Below are 15,571 nucleotides of genomic sequence, written 5' to 3'. Positions count from 1 at the left end.
CAGTTCAACTAGAACAGGCTATCACTTTTAGATATCTTGTACCAGAAATAAAAAAAATGGTTGGACATGTTATATGTACGTTATCTATATACCTTTTCTCTCTTTATTAAATACACACGCACAATTATATACATGATAGATTCAATATAATATAGGCGTATAATTAAGAAAGCGTACCCCTTTAGTACATATACATTATAATGGCGAGGCCTATACCAACAATTGTGAACGATGAACATCAAAAGATCCATCTGAAAGTAGAACACCACCAAAAGCACATTCTTTTAGTTTAAAGGTATATGCTGCAAGGTGTGAGAAAAGCCAACTTAACAAATCCATTCAAAAATGTATGCTTTTTATTTAACATTTTGATTACACTAACTCCAAAAGAAAATTTGTTAAATAGCCAAGATCTCACTAAGGGAGAGGCTAAGGATCATAGTAGTATGCTTTAATATACATGAAGGAAATGCAGCCACTATGGTGAAGATGTAATTTTAGAAAAAAAAGGCTAGGTATCTACTTAGATTCAGTAGGACACTTTAGATGAGAAAACAAGCCCCATTATTTAAACAGTATCGGAATTTCCCTGTTAGGGTATGAATGAGTTTCAGATGTATTTAATCTGCCTTTACAGTTTTCATTTCCTTGTATATTGTATGTTAGTTTTCTACACTAAAAGAAGATGAATATTCACATTAGGATTTTTTTCCATTTCTTGATTGCTTTGGTTTCACTTCACAGGTGGCAGTTTTTATTTTTCCAATTTTCTTAGCTGGGACCCTGTCTTTGGGCAACAATTAGTTATTTGAGCATATGCTGCCTAGTCTGTAACCTAGGTAGCACTTCCAAGTGAAAGCAATGCCACATTTTGACCAACATGTAGTCTCAATCCTTAATTTTTCTTATTTTTGCCATGTACTAATTATCCAAAAGAAATGATTTTTGTAAAATAACAGAATATGTGAATCACATTGGTAGCACCACCTATAACAAAAAACAGCCATTGAAAAAGGAGAGGATGAACAAAGGAGGGAAATCACAAATGTGTAATAAAAAGGCCAAACAAAACTCTTTGATTATCAAGACATATCAAGATTTAATCTTCATTTAAATAGTGTATATAGGTAAAGGTGATATAACAAAACAAAAATTATGCCATATTTACATTTTGTAGTCTATTGTAAAATTTAAAAAAAAAACATAAATGCGAAGCTCACATGAGGAAAAAGTAAGCACACCTCCATATTTATCACTACCTTAAATACCTAACATTCAAATCAGGTAGAAATGATTAGAACATCATTAGAGAGGATCTTGGCAGAACCTGTCTTATTTAAACCTATGGCATTTAGTTTGGTTTGCTCTATTTTGTTGAAGTGTGTGTTATCACCATGCTGAGATTAAAAGAGCTTTCTGAGGCCTTCAGAAAGAGGGTTATAGATGTCTGTGAATCTGGGACAGTATTTAAAAGAATCTCCATTGTGAGTCAATCATTCCACTGTCTGGAAGATCATATACAAGTGGAGATGTCTTCAAACCACTGACAACTTGTCCAGGATAGGCCACCCTGCAAGTTTTGCCCTAGAGCAGAATGCAAGATACTGAAAGAAGTCTCCAACAACCTCAGAATTTAATCACAAGACCTACAAATAGCTATTGCCACTGTGGTTGTCAAATGAGATCTACAAGGAGATGGAATCCTTCGCTGACCAAGACTAAAGACACAAAAGTTTTCCCACTAGCACCCAAGCAAAGACCAGGACTTCTGAAATAATGTATTCTTGAAATATTCTTAAAGTCATTTTGCCACAGTACTATGGGACTTGTTTGGCAAAAACCAATGACAGCATTTAACCAGAAAAAACCTGATACTAATTATAAACTACAGTGGTGGAAACACTTTGCTTAGTGGCTGCTTTGCTGCATCAGGGCCTTGGTAGCTTACCATCATAGAATCTACTATGAATTCTTCATTGTACCAGAACATGCTTTAGGATAATATGAGACCATCTGTGAGAAGATTGAAGCTCAACCAAAAGTGAAACTTGCAACTTGACAATGACCATAAACATATTAGTAAGCCACCAAGGAATGGCTGAAAAGAAAGAAATGGAGGGTTCTGGAATGATCAAGTCAAAGCTTAGATCTGAATTCCATCAAGATGCTGTGGGGGATTGGAAATGGGCTGTGCACACAAGACACTCCTCAGACATCACACAACTGAAAGAAACTTTCTCCCAGTCAGTGTCAGGTACAGCTAGCCAGTTGGGGGAAAAGGCTACTTGAGGGTGTTAATGCCAACAGTGTACATACTTTGTTCACAAATGGAAATGACATATCTGTTCATTTATTTAATTGAATACATTATTGCAAAGCAAAATTTTCATTGTTTTTTCAGTTATACCACTTTTATCTAAATATACCATTTTTATGAAGATCAAATTTTGATATCTCCACAGGTTAAAAAATAAAAAACAATTTATGGTGTGTAATTACTTTTTATGACTTTACTTTCCAATCTCACATTGTAATATAATTGGCCACACTGTAAGGCTTTACTTTGTCTGCACTTCAAACTCTGTTAGCAATGAATTGGCTATTAAAACCTTTACAGGGCTCACTTTCAGACATCTCCTAGATTGAATTCTGGAGTCAATGTGTCTGCAATGCAGTGTGCTAGAGTGACCAGATTACAGTACTTTCCAGCAGCCTCTAGCTTTCTTGTCCAGTAATCCTTTCCTCCTCAGTAAGCAAATACTTTTGCTTGCCCCTAGCTTGGATGATCAAATAACCTAAATAATGCATTGAAAACAGCGAGTACAGTATTTTGTGTTTTTTGCCATTGATAGATGGTTTAGCATAGGGGTGAGCAATGTCAGTCTTAGTGGGCCACAGTGGCTGTGACGGCAGGTTTTTGTTCCAACCCTGTTGTTTAATAAGAAACTAATCCTTACCAATAGCGAACCTTATTTAATTTTGTGGTTTGTTAGTGTTTTAACTCTGCCATGTCAGGTCATTCTTATATAGTTGATTTATTTCCTTTCTAAGGATACCATCTGGATGATTTGAAGCCTAAAAACAGATGAGTAATTCTCAGTCCTTAACATTTTTCAATTTAGTTTCCATCCAACTATTTCACTAACCAGTTAGTTCATGATTAATACACACAGATGTAATTGGGGACAAGTTAGACTGAGACCTGCTGGTTTGTCATTTGCATCTTATCGCTAACAAGGAGCAGTTAAGAACAATGAATGCAGCATTTTAAGACTAAAATAAGCTATTAAGGGTGCTAAATGTTAACAAGCGAGACAACTAAAATGAAGCTTTCAAATGTTGCTCGAGCAATAAGTTCTTCATTAGCAATAATTGACTTTTCACTAAGAAATTTGGATAAAAGAAAAACCTGCAGTCACTAGGACCAACATTGCTCACCCTTGTTTTAGCATATACAGGAAGAAAAATGCTCAGCAGTACGTGAGATTCACTGGTTTTGAAGGTTTTTACATTTAATACTTGTGGCTTCAAACTCTTTAATAAACTTCAGACCACTACTGTGATTTTGTCATGCCAGTAAATTGTACTATATAGACTGTAGGAGATACCCAGGAGTGGGCCCTGTACTGGTTTTAAAGGTTTGTTCATTGCCAGTTGTTGAGTCTGCAGGAACAATTAAACAAAGCCATAAAATACAATTGTTATTAGATATGGTGATACAAGTACCATTCTTTGGTCAATGTCTAACTAATCAGAGTCTTTCTTTCCCCAGGTTGTATGGCTGCTGTCTAATTTAGGAGGTCAGTTTGGATTATGGATGGGTGGCTCAGTGATATGTATAGTTGAATTTGGAGAAATCATAATTGACTGCCTTTGGATTACCATTATAAAATTAATCATGTGGAACCGAAACTGGAAATTGAAGAAAGCTCAAAGCCAATACCTGGGGCCTCCTCCATCCATTTCACAGCTTGCTGAAGGCCACATGAACACAGGATTTGAACCTGATAATGTTACCTCTGACTCTGGTCAGTCTCTGCAGACTATGAGTTCATGCGAACACCCGGTGCACCCAATACCTGGTACTCCACCGCCACATTATGATTCTCTCCGTCTGAAGTCAGTTAGAGTAAACAATGAATAGGCTAGTGTACTTGGTTTTCAGTTGATAAATAAATCTTGATAGTCTGAATGTAAAGGGCCAAGGCAGTTCTGTTGATGGCTCCCTCCTTATACATGTACTGTATATGCAGGTTTTCTTTTTTTTTTTTTCTTATTTTTCAATCTGTCACTAGAGGTGTAGGAGATGAGCCATATGAAGTGCACTCCAGGAGGCAAAGTTGCTTTTTCCAAGCTGTTAAGCACATTGTGGTACCTCTGAAGGGCCCAAAAATACTTATCCTGATAAGGGAAGTGTTATGTTTAAAATATATTGAAAGTAATAAATACTGTGACACTATCCAATGAGGCAGAGAGGATTATGGCATAATAAAGATACCGATTGAGTGATAACTACATTTTCATTAGAAAAAGAAGTTATTCAGTCAATGTGTGTCTTGCATTTTTCTGTGTCTTGAGTCTAGACGGATTCTTTTATCTGTCTGCTTAAGTTCTTCACCAGCAGTATTTGTCTACACAAAAACCCATCCGTGTGCCAGCTAATGGATACATCTCCTTCATTTTTGGCAGGAAATAAAAGGGACGTTTTACCTAAAGGTATGTAAAAACTGCCTTCTGCTCCTCATCTTTTTCCTCACGTGTTCATTTCAAAGAGCAATGATGTTTCACTTTGGCACACAGTCCACAATTTTTTCCTGTTGGCAAAGTACTGACCTTAGCAAACCCCATGACTTTGAACAATAAACGGCTTTTATATGCGTTCTTTACTGGACTCCTACAAGCCTTCTGTGTCTTGCTTTAATCTCAAAACTGATCTCTCATGGGTTTTTTTTTCAGCTTAAATAACAGTGTATTTACTTCAACTTCTATATTGGTATTTGCCATAGCCCTACAGCTACATTTAGGGTGGCCCTGCATCACCTTTTTTATAAGTGTAAATGGCTATTGCACCATTTATTCAGCATTCTGTAAGTTCTGTTCAAATGTATTAAGTGTAGCATATCTGAGGCTCCTGCTGTTATATTTTGAACCCCATCAAAATTTTTCAGTAAAGGCAAAGTAACTAAGTAAACTGCACTTCAGCAGGACCCCACTGATTTTGTTTTAATCCCAGATTTCTCTTTTGCCATTGATGTCTAATGTGGTCACTTGAGCTCTCTGCGAGAGAGAGTTCATACCAATTTCTAACCCATGGTCTCAGCTCATTATTTAGTAGCTATAATGAGGGAAAAATTAGTTTAATTTATATTTGATTTGTCCGTTTTATTTTAGGGTCATTTAGATGTAGTCTTTAAGTGAATAAAGTGTGTGTCCAGAGCTCATCATGACAAATTGCTCAGTAACAGAAATAAAAGCAGGCACTTTGCTCATTGGCTATCTGCCCAATGATTCATAGAAGGTCTTTTCAAGTCAAACAGGATAGTGAGTTGATAAAATGTTTTAAAGGAGTGTTGAATTTTTGGGGTGTATGTAAAATAGACAAGAATTATGGGAAATAAATGCAAAAGCTACAAGAGTGCCATTCATTATTAAAATACATATGTTTAGGCTTAGATAAGGTGACCTTTGTGTGAAGGTTTGGAAAAAGTTTTGAAATGGGGGCTTGGAACTTGTCTCTCATGGCTAGCTTCAAGTAACTTAGCTGAAAAGCAATCAGACCCTGGGAATGTATCAGCTGTCCAGTTTTGGTTGATGCAAAATCCATACCATAAACAAGTAGGGTCCTCAACAAAGGTCAGGACTTTAAAAAACATTTTCAGAAATATCACAACTGCCAAAGAGAGAAAACAACTCTTGTCAGCTTTGCCATCTCCTGTCCCTCTGCTCTCAAGCATCACACCTGCCTTAAAAAGACAAAGCTTGAAACAACTAAAGCCACCTGATACGGGGCATGATGTGTGACTGTGATTTAAATCATTAGGGTTTTATGTTTTTTATACCCAACATTTTTGTCTAAATTCCCTGCAAACAAACACGAATAATGAGTGGAATTAAGTTCAGGTATTACCTCTGAAGCTGTTTTGGTGTTTACTGAGATTTAGCAATGACTGACACATGTTAACATAATGAGGTGCGTTCATTCAATGCAAGTGCTTTCAGGGGTAGCAGTTCAAGTGTGGACTGCCCTTCTGTGACTTGTCAAGGGAGGACTTCCAAGCAAGACTTTGGACTCTTTGCGTATTTATTCAGCCCTTTCAAAGGTAGCTATTGGGGAACAGAGCACCACATCCATGAATCCGGCAGGAAAGCAGCCCTTAAGGCAGATCTTGGCCTTTGCTAAGGTATTCTGAAGTGAAGCCCTTTCAGGGGAAACAATCTGAGAGCGGATTGAATGGGATGAGTGCAGCTTAGTGGGCTTTTTAAAACATTAGGGTGGTATGTTCATTCAAGTGTCCTCCCTTGTAAATAACGATAAACAATACTGTATAAGAATAGCATGTTGTATTATTACTGGATTAGTCAGATTTCAGCTCTGCCCCTTTATTATATGCAATCTCCAAAAAGTGTCAAAATGAATATCACTTGTGGGAATTTGTCTTAAAAGTATCCTGCATGTGGTATACAAGTCAATTCATTCAGTAAATGACAACTGTATCAAATAAAAATGAAGGCATGTGGTTTATTGATTACACAAAGCTTGAGCTTCGTTCTGTTTGCGCTGTGGCATTTCCGTTTTTCTTTTCATCAATAATAATAAGTTATCAATCATGATCTTGATTTTGAAGTGTGTCTGTTGTTTTTGCATTACACCCTAGCATGATTTTGATAAACTGCAGATGTACATGTGAGCATAAACAAAGTCACCTCAAATGTAAAGCTCGATTACCTACACTTTGCAAATCCATTTTTTTTTTTAAACAAATGCTCATATTGGAGTTGGCGGAGGGCCTACCAGGGAAATATGACAGTGAACAAAGGTCCTTTTGGGCACGATTATACTTTACTGTCCTTATTTCTGGCGTGATAAAACGCATACAATATGTTTTCACTGAACTTTGGGCATTTATGCTGATGCAGTGCTTTAAAGTGCCCTTTGTGTGTATTTTTTCTGTTGTATTGGGGCACTTTAGCTCTCTGTTGATTAGAAAAGAAGAAAACAATTCAGGTTTGGCATCTTTGCCTACAAGCTCACCTAAAAGAATGTCAACAGTATGCTTTATTTTAAAAACAGACTTTTTTTGTAGTTGGCATGCAATTTGTAGTTTGATTGCTTGTTGGCACACGTCTTCATGGTTTTTTTAACACTTTAACAATAAGTGTCATTTGTTGCCACACCAATGCCTTGGTTACTAAACAAAGTGTTCTGCAGTGTTACGTGAAACCTCGGAAGATATCCAGCCATACCTCTGAATTGTGAATTTTTTATTTGATCTATTTCCATTTTTTTTAGCCGTTAGTATTTGTAGCTGTTTTCTCGTGGCAGAGAAGAACAGGACTGAGTTTACTGGCACATGTCAGGCCAAAGCAAATATCGGCTGCTTCACATGCCTAGAAGAGAAAGCGGTCCGTCTTAATTAAATCAACGCCTTTTACTGCTGAACAATAGTGGCTTGAAGTTCATTACATGTCTGCTGTAAGTGTGCTGCATATTAGTATTGTGATCACAGAAAGCTATAGAAATGGTCATCACCAGAAAGAAGTGAACCTTTACTTTTCAGGGCAGATGGAAATAAACATTTTCTTTTATAGAGTTTTTGACATAAATGTTTAGTGTTTGTTTGAATTATTAGAATAACGTCGTGAATGTCACTTTTCATCCCTGGGTGGACACTTAAGGTAACATGCATGCACAAACACCCGTACAGCAGGCCTGCACACATACTAGCATAGCGTCGCACAGCGGCCACACCTGCTGTCTCAGGAATCTAGCGGCCGGGTTCAAAAGCGAGCTCACTGCATGTCTGTGTCTGTGAGGTTCTTAACATGTCCCAAGGGTCTTCCTCCACGTACTCCAGCTTTCCTCTCACGTGTCTGGTACTGTAATGAGTGGATGCCCTGCTTTGCACCCAGTGCTGCCAGGATAGGCTTCAGCCTCTCGTGACTCTGAACCAGATTAAGCGGGTTTGAAACAGTTACTAGTATTGTTTAATAATGTATGTGATCTTCAACTGCACGGCCCTGGTCAAACTTCACTGCAAACTTTTGTTTTTTGAATCTCTTGAAGATTGTGGAGTCTCTTTGATAAACGCTGTCTAAAATACAAGTACAGATGTGTAAGTGGCATAAAGGAGGACTGTGTATAATATTCACTTGCTCATAAGTGAGCCTATATGCAAAGTAAAAAAATTGAGAACTCTTTTAATGTGCATTCTTATATGGATAAAACAGTACTCTGTAAAATGCCCATATACATTTATTTTATTTAGGTTCATATTTACATTATGATTGAAAAGAAAAACAATACAGATCAGTGAACAGATAACATAAAACCTTGGTAGAAAAATCATCTTCAGAACAAAGTTCCTTTATGAAACATAATGGTCAATGCTTCTCATTGCTGCAATGGTGGACACGATTCGTCTTGGCAGGGCTTTTGCCGTCTGTCTGTAATCTTCAGGTTTGGCCTTCAGAAGGGTCAACATGTGTTGTAAAGTCCGTGAAGGCTGCAGGCCCAAAGCATCCATCACATTACTGAGGTAATCTAAAAAATAAAATTAAAAAAAAAAAAAAACCTTTAGGCCCTTTGCTTTGAATTAAGTTATTTATTAACAGCAAACATGTTTACCTTGTTGATCTTCTTGGTTTTGTCCGTTTTGAACTTTTTGCCTCCCATTTACATTTGTGTTAACTGAAAACCTACATCTTTCTTGCCAATGTCACATTTAACAGACAACAGTAATTTTAAAAAGCCTACCAGATTACAAAATGGAATGATTTAAAATTAATAATTAAAAATATGTTCCACTGCTCTCTGCTACTATCTACGCACTGTGCCTTAAAAATGTGTATGGAGTATCTACAAGAAAATAAAGAACTGCCACATTAATCACCGAGTTCTACAAAATGTAACATTTACAAGTCCGCTTTATCCTGCTCAGCCTATCCCTGCCGCACTGAGGACCAGGTAGCATCATATCCTGCACCGCCCCGTCGTCCTTATTTCTGTTTACTTCAGAAAGATTTATGTGGCTGTGTGACTTAATGCTGCAGTAATCCTTCCGAAATTCAGGAGGTTTTATTAGCCAAGTGCAAGAGCCACATTGGAATGGAAGTTCAGCCAAACAAATGGACCAGATACAGTAGTAAAGATATCGGTGATTAAACAAAAAAGACAATAATGTAGTGCTGCAAAGAACAGTATTATAGTACACCTTTAGGAAGGGCATGTATTTTATTTAAAAAATGATAAATCTGCAAAACTAATTTTTATTGCCACAAGTAGGAGGGTGCGCTAATGCATTAGCACGAATAGGTCTTGATTTTGGGCTGCACCGGCATTTCCTTTGGTTTCTATTAGTAAAGCACAAAGTCACTGCTGGAACATTCATTCTAATTCTGGGCGACTTGAACAACAATATTCTCAAACAATGAACTGCTAACAATGCAAAATTAAAACAAAAACAAAATAATCCAGATTTAAAGAAGCAAATGGACTGCAAACAGTACCTGCTGTGCATTCTACAGCACTTAAAGGAAGTGCTAATGAGGAGCATTGACCGCTGCTCCAGAGTACAGTCCCACTATAGCAAACAACAGAAACCAGGCTAAAACCTATGGGACAGGAATGAGTATAACACGGAAGGGGGGTCTGAGGGGGGGAAATCACATAAATTAGGAAGAAGAATCCAAACTCAAAAGGTGTGAGAGCTGCCATTCACAGGAAGGAGAAAGTGGATGTGTGTTGGCTTCAAGTGCTTCATGGGCGCCTAATGTATCACAGTGAGTGCATTTGGATTTGACGAAAAGTGTTAGGGATAGTTGCCTGATATTTGGAACGTTAAAGATAACGCAATGCAGAAATTAGTTATTAGTTCAATATGCACCTTTATAATAATCATATTTCAAAAAAAAAAAAAACACATTTAGACGGAGGTTTTCTGGTGATGGGAGGCATTAATTACCAAATATTAACTGGGATATCCTTAGAAACTGTGAGGCCATAATGACATTCAACAGATTAATTTATACATTTCATATATTATATATACACAAGAGACACACACACACACGAGGTGAGACACAAAAAGTAATAACCGGTAATTAATTTGCATTTTGTGTATTTATGTAGCTTTCTAACTGTACAAAGCACAATTTAGATGCATACACGTAAGCATGCGCCGTGGAAAGCAACTCTAAGTTGGAATGTGCTTTTCTCTCGTGAAGGGTGATGAATCAGGAAATGAGACGTGGTAGTGAGCAGGATCTGACCAGGGAAGGCCTACGTCATAAACACAAATCAATTAAAGCGAGATTAGAGTCTTTGTTTTTAAAACTCTACATTTTTCCCCCCATCTGCACTGAGAAGATGAGCCGTTTTTTTCAGAAATACACGGCTCTGGATAGCGTTTTCAAACGTCTCTGTTTTCAGGGGTTAAAAACACTGGGGTAGGGTGGAAAAAAGACAGAAACTCAATAGAGTCCAGCTGCAGTCAGGACAGTTTTAGGCCTCGGACAGATTCAGCGACCTGACACATTCTGAGGCCCGTAAGATGACGCCCCTGTCAGCTGCATCTCTTTTGACTCCACCCACTTTCTGTGCCCCCCCACCCTGTGTCTGTGGTACACTTTTGTGCTAAACGTGCTGTTATAGTAATGGTGACAAACAACGTGTGTGCAAAAACTATGTATGTGTTATAAATAAAAAAAAAAGCTTCACCAGATTAAATTGTCATGCTAATGTAACAAACGTCTCTTTGTACTTGCTGCGAGGTCACCAGCCATCCAAAAATGGGTACGCAAAGCCACTTGACTAACAGAGAAGGTCTTAGCTGGGTGACTCAAACGACTACTTTACACCGCTTTGTGCTTCTGAGGGCGAGTGTGTCATTCCTCTGGAGCATAAACTCCACCACAATTAATGCATCATCAATATAATTATTAAACTTTTGTACACCAGTAATAATACAATACTAATGAAATAACACAGAGAGGACCACAAAGACAGTACACTAAAGAGCTCCTAAACGTCACGCACATAGTATTATATATTTTGACTGTTTATATAAATTATATAATTTATTCGATTCCGACTCTAACAATATGTAGTGTTAATCATACTGAGTGCAGCATATAAATTTATTCTTCTTCGTCTTCTTCCTTAGCATTTCCCATTTTTATGTGGGGTCAACCTCCTAATTACCAGTGTAGATCCTTAGCCACAGAGCCACTACACTGTTGAGTGCAGCATATAACTAACGCATTAAAAAGTGCAGTCTCATGAATGGCAAACGCAGTTATATAACGTATATATTGTCACACACGTGCGAATAGGGGGACATTGTGTGGCCCAAGTAAAGGTAATTCCACGCCAGGCCAGGAGAGGGTGGGGTGCATTAAACCTTCTCCTGCTATCTCTACAGACCAGCCACGGGAAAACCCATCTGAATCAAGAACGTCACTTCCAGTTCCGGCGCTCAGAAGAATGTCACTTCCGGTCCAGGCTCCCAGGCTGACGTCAGGGAAACATCACTTCCGGTCAACCTACGTCACTTCCAGTTAACATACATCACTTCCTGTCTGACCATTTAAAACCGCCATCTTTTCCAACCTTCATCAGTTCTGTCTTGGACTCTCTACAATCAACTACTCTGTTGAATGAAAAAACAAACCTTTGCAGCTAGGAATATTGTACGGGTGGCTGCCCCAAACCTTTTTACGTGTGTCAAGTGTCTTCCTTTTTACAACAGTGATCCCCCGCTGTAACGTGATTCAGCTATCGCGCCCCCGCTATATCGCAGAAAAATTCAAGAAGTACATCCTACCTACAGTGTTCTTTGCTGCCAATTCATAACAAAGCATACGGTTTTCAGCAGTCACTACAGAGTTTTGTGTTACAGTACCCAGATGATTTCTTACAAGGCCCGTTATTGGCTGAAAGAGGAGACTCAACCAATCAGAGCGGGATTTTCATTCTCTTGGGCTCCAATTGGCTGCTGCTAACATGGTGTAATCTCGCAAGAATCTCACAGTTCTCTGCATATTGCGTACCTTGCTTGTGGTCCGATTGTTGTGAGCAAACGTTTCGTGACCTTTTCGTTTTGTTTTGTTTTAAGCCCTACGATGGCTCCCAAGCGTCCTGCATCTTCTGAGAAGGGAAGGATAGTGTTACGCGGACGTCTTGAATCGACGGTACGCTACATTATTATTATTATTATATTATCATTATGTTACTCATATCCTTAGCCCGACATCCACATATCACATGTGTTTACAAAGTGTGTTTTAATAAGTTTACAAGTGTTTATTGCGTGGTATTTTAAGGTTTAAACTATAAAAAAATATGCTTATTTATATGGTCTTTCTATATCACAAATTTTCACCTATCGCTGATGGGTCTGAAATGTAAGTTCCGCGATAGGCGGGGGATCACTGTGCTATAAAACACAAAATGTTGAGATTTTTTTCTTCGCTTTGTTTCTAATATACGACACCAAAACAACTGCTTCGCATGCAGAACTGACAGACTGCAATAGTTTAGAAATTTAATAAATTCTGAACACACATTTGAGTAAAAGAAAACAGCGAAACAGGCAAATGGCTCCAGCAAGGGGCGTCAATTTATGGACCTCATAGTGTCTGAAGTGCTTGGATCTGTCCGAGGCCTAAAACTGTCCTGACTGCAGCCGGACATTTCTCCAAAAACTGAGACTTATGACTGCATTTTAAAATGAAAATGAAGTAATGTGGATATAACGTTAGTATTTTAGAATACCACGACAGAACTCGGAAGTTCTAGGAAAATTAAATAAATGCATACAATCAATTAGATACATGACATGATATTATTAATCGTTATTCAGACAGGGATTAGGGGGCGACATAACTGACATGTTTAGAATTATGAAGGCAATTAGTGCAGGCTGTTTCTTTCTGATGGGTTCGTGAACAACAACATGGGGTTACAGATGGAAACTTACTATGGCATCGTGCCTGAAGAAGGGGCCGGAGTTGCCTCGAAAGCTTGCATATTGTAATCTTTTTAGTTAGCCAATAAAAGGTGTCATTTTGCTTGGCTTTTCTCCACAAACATTTTGAAAGTTTTTCTTTACACAGAGAACAACTGATGCATACAACAAGTAACTAAGTAGCACAGTAAACAGAAGTACTTTGGGGACCTTCAAAACTCGACCTGAGGTTATGATAGAGAAATTAGGAGCGTACATTTGACAAGCTTTGTTGGGCTGTTCTCTTAACAAGTTTTCTAATTTAAAAAAAAAACAAAAAAACAAAATGAAAAACGTCAGTACGTACCGATGTCTGTGGCCAACTGTTTGGTCGAGTGTGGAGTCAAGACTGGGATTTGTAGAATGACATCACCGTATGTCTGCATTGTTGCTCTTGCTATAGACCCCAACCAGCAGTCTGCTATGTTGTCAAGCTCAGGTAAATCATCACCTTTAGCAAGCAGATAAAAACTGAAAATGAATACACGTCCCAAAGAACCCTGTCATTACTGATAATGTTGGTGTTTACTATTCTAACGATTCAGCACAAACTAAATCCCACTATGGCTTGCAGCTAAGTCTTGGCCAAGCTCCTCGCATGTCACACACAACAGCTTTATGCAAGTGAAAGGAGTGGAGGACTTCAGATCATAGCAATTCACTCAGCCTCTCCGTATTTTTAGAGTAAGAATAACCCGTGTATTTTGTGCCAAAAGTCATCATTTAGTGAAAATACGAATCATTAAAGGTGGTGTGTATAAAAAAATACAACCTGTTAGTATCTGCCATAAAATCACTTTCTAAAAACTGCTTTAAACGTTTTTGCTCCCAATATACTGAAAGGAAATCATACACTGCATTTGCAGTTTTAGTTCTCCACTCTCAATAAGACTCATTTCTTATTAATGGCTGAAATGTACTTTTAAAATTACACTTCCGTAAAAGGCCAGCTGACTACATCTTGTAATAAGCAAACATAAAATTAGCGTGAGGGGATTGAATTCTTGGATTTTTCTTCTGTTTTTTAATTAACTATAAACCAGCTCTAGGCCTGCGAGTTCCTGCTACTTATCTTTACAATCTTTCCACCTCCAGCAGTTAATGTTAAATGTTGATTAAAAATTCTCAGATTACTTATTAAGTTCTGGGATGGCCTGCTGTGCACATGAATTCAGCTTTTAAACCCCTGAAATACTTCACCGGTATTCATACACACAATGGCAGACTTTCATCAACACTGACAAACTATAAATGCACACTTTACATTTTTCAGGGTGTGTAAAAGAGAACGGTGGTTGGAGAATCGTGACCTTCTCAATAAAGAAGACAACCAGTGACCACTAATGGCTCCTCTCCTGCAGTAGCGATAAAGTCTAGCAATAAGAAATCTTTATTCAATCTGCATTTACTACCTTAGCTTTTATAATTAAATTTGCTCCACTGGACTGATCAGGAGTGACTGGTGAACACCAGTTCCCTTTCCTACAGTTTCTGACTCATCATCCATAAAAATCCTATTAAATTTGTGCCAATAGAACCGTTTTAAAACACCGCAGGTTTGAACGTCATAGAGAGCCGTACCTTGCTCTGGAGGAAATGGAAGCTTCCCAGCATGTAATGCCAACTCTAAAGCTGGATCCTCTTGCGTGACAAAAGGCTCTAAATGCAGCGGTAGTGACATAATGTACTGGCCAATCTAAAAAGAAATGGGGCAAAGTATATTTTGATACTGAAGGACAAAAAAACAGTTGAAGACTAGCAATTCACATGTTTATTTTTAAACAATAAAGCTTTACAAAACCACAAACAAAGAAAGTCACTCTGAAAGTCCCTGCAATGCCGGTAAAAAGATACTGTTTTGCTTGATATTCTTTTATCGGCAGTAGAGATCAGTGGCAGCTGAAGTGACTTGCCAAGGTCCAACCTTCACTTAGAATGAAGTCTTTCCGATCTGACCAATTCCCTTTATTGTACCTTGGCTTAGAGCAACAATAGCTTTAATACATCATCGTAAGGCTGAAATACTGTGCTTACATTTGTAATGTATTCAAGAGGGGCGAGACTAAAAGTTGGCAGGTCATCTGTCAGGGTATCGCCAGTGCCAACCGTGCTCCAGATCTGGGGGGAAAAAAAAAATGAAATAAGAAAATTGAAATGCAACTGGAAAAAAAAAAAAAATCAGGCAGGACAGCACAAAATCTAAACGCCAACGTGCTTGTGGGAGTGATGGTGTGGGGATCAGGACTCAAACGACACCCTCCAGCAGCACATACTCCTATTACAAAATTGAAATCAGACATTTTTAAATTTTGAATGACATCAGCTCTACTGACTTCTACAATAAACTG

The 15,571-nt window shown here is 38.1% G+C and overlaps 2 protein-coding genes across 2 annotated transcripts in view; one reads left to right on the top strand and one right to left on the bottom strand.

The window, feature by feature from the left end:
• LOC120542888 (amiloride-sensitive sodium channel subunit beta-like) overlaps nucleotides 1-6,767 on the top strand; it is a 30,464-nt gene extending 23,697 nt beyond the window's left edge. The window contains exon 13 of the mRNA XM_039775605.1: nucleotides 3,773-6,767. Coding sequence (XP_039631539.1) covers nucleotides 3,773-4,144 — 372 coding nt within the window. The 3' untranslated portion in view covers nucleotides 4,145-6,767. The remainder of the gene's footprint in view (nucleotides 1-3,772) is intronic.
• A 1,688-nt stretch (nucleotides 6,768-8,455) lies between these two features.
• The window catches only part of cog7 (component of oligomeric golgi complex 7), a 50,153-nt gene continuing 43,037 nt past the window's right edge, over nucleotides 8,456-15,571 (bottom strand). Inside the window, exons 15-18 of the mRNA XM_039776231.1 lie at nucleotides 15,258-15,341; nucleotides 14,805-14,919; nucleotides 13,531-13,674; nucleotides 8,456-8,761 (exon numbers count right to left, since the gene is read on the bottom strand). Coding sequence (XP_039632165.1) covers nucleotides 8,586-8,761; nucleotides 13,531-13,674; nucleotides 14,805-14,919; nucleotides 15,258-15,341 — 519 coding nt within the window. The 3' untranslated portion in view covers nucleotides 8,456-8,585. The remainder of the gene's footprint in view (nucleotides 8,762-13,530; nucleotides 13,675-14,804; nucleotides 14,920-15,257; nucleotides 15,342-15,571) is intronic.

The sequence above is a fragment of the Polypterus senegalus genome, chromosome 13 (genome assembly GCF_016835505.1).
Source record: "Polypterus senegalus isolate Bchr_013 chromosome 13, ASM1683550v1, whole genome shotgun sequence".
Lineage (NCBI taxonomy): Eukaryota > Metazoa > Chordata > Cladistia > Polypteriformes > Polypteridae > Polypterus > Polypterus senegalus.
This window is presented reverse-complemented; position numbering and strand designations above follow the sequence as displayed.